This window comes from Solenopsis invicta, unplaced genomic scaffold (assembly GCF_016802725.1).
Source record: "Solenopsis invicta isolate M01_SB unplaced genomic scaffold, UNIL_Sinv_3.0 scaffold_520, whole genome shotgun sequence".
Lineage (NCBI taxonomy): Eukaryota > Metazoa > Arthropoda > Insecta > Hymenoptera > Formicidae > Solenopsis > Solenopsis invicta.
In genome coordinates this window covers 21,069-24,341 of record NW_024105309.1, presented here as the reverse complement: position 1 = coordinate 24,341, position 3,273 = coordinate 21,069, and the positions used below count along the sequence as shown (strand labels likewise).

The 3,273-nt window shown below is 33.6% G+C and overlaps 1 protein-coding gene and 1 pseudogene across 1 annotated transcript; one reads left to right on the top strand and one right to left on the bottom strand.

Moving 5' to 3' along the window:
• Positions 1–95: 95 nt before the first annotated feature.
• Positions 96–1,312, top strand: LOC120359979 (resuscitation-promoting factor RpfA-like; the record flags this gene model as incomplete). The annotated part of the gene is made up of 3 exons (XM_039459478.1): positions 96–530; positions 599–736; positions 1,271–1,312. Coding segments are annotated over 3 exons (615 nt in total), but the record flags the coding sequence as incomplete, so codon positions are not given.
• A 375-nt stretch (positions 1,313–1,687) lies between these two features.
• Positions 1,688–3,273, bottom strand: LOC113003910 (annotated as a pseudogene).

Sequence of the window (3,273 nt, the reverse complement as noted above, 5' to 3'; positions counted from 1 at the left end):
TCTTCATCATAGAATCGGCGTGCGTAAAATGTAAGTTTTTATTTTTATTATATGCTTATTACTACATGCTACAAATATCACTTTACAAATTACAGATATCTCAAAGGGTCGACTGCGGAAAAATGTTGAAAGTGGCGATGGAGGCTGCCGATCAATTAAATCATCTGCCTTTGTCACCATCACCACTACCTGCACTGCCAACTCAGGCACCGCTTGCGGATGAAAGACCGCTTGCCCCGGTGGATCAAAGACCGCTTGCCCCGGCGGATCAAGGACCGCTTGCCCCGGCGGATCAAGGACCGCCTGCCCCGGCGAATCAGGCCCCGCCTGTCTCGGTGGCTCAGACCCCGCCTGTCTCGGTGGCTCAGACCCCGCCTGTCTCGGCGGCTCAGACCCCGCCTGCCTCGTTGGCTCAGACCCCGCCTGCCTCGTCGGCTCAGACCCCGCCTGCCTCGGACACTCAGACCTCGTCTGTCTCGGCGGATCAAACATTGCTCACCACAGAGGAAAAAAAAAGTAAGTTATATAGTGTTGTTATGTTAAATTATTTATTTATACATAACTATACAATTTTTAATATATTGTTTTATTACTACAGCTCGATGGCAAAAAGCTGGCCAACGCCGTGGAAGAGCACGGTGGTGGTGGGGTGGAGGGCGAGGAAGAGGTCAGCGTGGAGGACGAGGAAGAGGTCGGGGTGGAGAACGAGGTGGAGGAAGACGTGGTGGAAGAGGGCGTGGAAATTGCCAAACATTTACATTCAATTATTATTAAAGGAATAAAATAAATATAAGTGATATATATATATATATATATATATATATATATATATATATATATATATGTATAATATGTCTATATAATAAATATATAATAAACTATATTTTTTGTAACCTGTATATTGAGTTTATTTATTTCTTAGATATTATTTATTAAACACAGCGATTAATAAAAGTTAAGAAATAAAACATTTTTTTGCAATGATAATAGCTTTGTGTTAGGAGTAATAATACCATCTAGATTAACAGAAAATGTCAGCACTCAAACAACTATTGATATATACAATAATGCTTCTGTTCGTTCTGATAAATACTTAGCAATCACTGCGGCATTAAAGCAAGAGATAGCTGAGCAACAGAGGATAATTAAAACTTTTGAAAAAAAATGATACCACGTAAACAAACAAAAAAGATCAGCACTCAAACAACTATTGATATATGTAATAACGTTTCTGTGCCTACCGATAAGTCTGCAACAATCATTGTGTTAGGATAAACTTGATTATGGAATTAACAAAGATAACAACAATTAGCAATCAGAAATTCAAGAAAAGCATCGGTTACTTGACAAAAATAGTCTGTCAATTGTCGCAGATTTCATACAATTTGATACTTTAAATAAAAATTTGAATAAGAAATACTTACGGTCGCACACAGTTCGTTTGATGGAACATTTCTGTTGTATGCTTATGCTGACGCGATGCATTAAAAATTTGTCTACACCATTTCGATACACAAATGACATCAAATCACATGCTCGCGTTTGTATGCAGTATTATGAAATTATTATTGCCAGTAAGATTTATTTTAGTAAATTTTATTTTTAGTTATATCTTGTAAATCATTCCTCAGCTTATATATTCTGTGATTTATCTTCTAATTAAATATATCTTTTAATAAAGTTGGTTGAAGAAATATGTTTTCTGTTTCTATCATTGACGATTCATTTATTAATTTTTCACTGACATGTTTTACTTGACACAGCATTCATAGCTCGCAAGGGAAATTTGAGTATATGATAAAAAAAAATATCTGCATTACTTTTCGAGAATGAAGTGCTTAATTTTATTGAAAATAAATATACCGCAAGAAAAGTCGCACAAGTCGTTCAAATTATAATAATAAAATATTATAATTAATAAAATATCTACATTTATTTTTCGAAAACTTGAACGAGCAATTTTTAATTAGCTCTAAATCGCTTGATTTTATTTAAAGTAAAGTAAGTAGCGTAGAAGATGGTCGGTCTCGCTAAAGCGTGGACCAGGCAAGACGCGACCGCGCCTCTAGATATCGCAATAAAAGTCGCACAAGTCGTTAAAATATATAAAATATATAATATAATAAAATATCTACTTTTAATATTCGAGAACTTGAACGATATATATTTCTTTTAATAATGTTCCAAAAAAATAATTGGGCAACTCCTTAAAATAATAATTAGAAGACGAAACGTAATAATTTGCCATCGTCTAAGAATGTAAGATCCAACTGTTTAAGCACTATCATCCGGGATATCATGAATCATAGTCTGGGTTGTCCTCATCATCGTCTAAGTTTTGGAACAAACTCTGTCATCTACCTTTACCGCATCACCTGTGTGATCAAAGTTGATACGCAATATCAATTTAAAATATCTTATAGAATCAAAGTCCGATTTTAAAAAGTTCTCTAGCTTTTAAAAAATAAAAAGAAGTCTTGTAACTTTTACTTTATATCTGTACATATCCTCATATATATTTCGTTTAAATAAAATGAAAAAATTTACTTTTTAATAAAATTACTTGAAACACTTCTTCCCATAAACTATTTTAAAATTATTTAAAAGAAAAGAAACAATATCTTGTGTAAAAAAAATTGGAGAACTTCTTAAAATAATTAGAAGACCAAACGTAATAATTTACCATTGTCAAAGAATTTAAGATCCAACTGATCTAACGTCTTGTCGGTCATAAATAAATATTTCCCTGCCTCTTACTTTTTGCCCTTGTGATCCGCTAATTCTTTTCGTTTCGTGTAGCCCATATACATATATCTTCAGCAAAGTTCTCTTTCCAGTTTAGAAAAGCTCCACAGTTACGAGAGTTGCTCCAAATTGTCTCTATAGAATTATTACAATTGTCGTCTGTGTGAATATATACCAGTGTTTTCAATATTCTAGCCACAAATAAAATCGAATGACTGTGATAATAAGGTGCTGACAACTTGTGAGTGCTCCTAATTTTCTGAAAAAGTAATTGAAAAGATTTCGTTTTTTTAGAAATACAGAAAAATGCAACTGTGATAATTACATAACAGATTTTATTGAATTTTGAATAAATTACTTATTAGAGTCTTTAAATTATCTCAAAAAAAATTTCCAAATCTTTCCAGACCTTACCCTTTCTATATCCTCTTCCTCCTTTACTTTATGTGCCGTAATCTATTCTCTCCTCAGTTTTATCTTGTCCCATTGTACATTGAGCCATTCTTGAGTTGCACTGATCATCTCCAT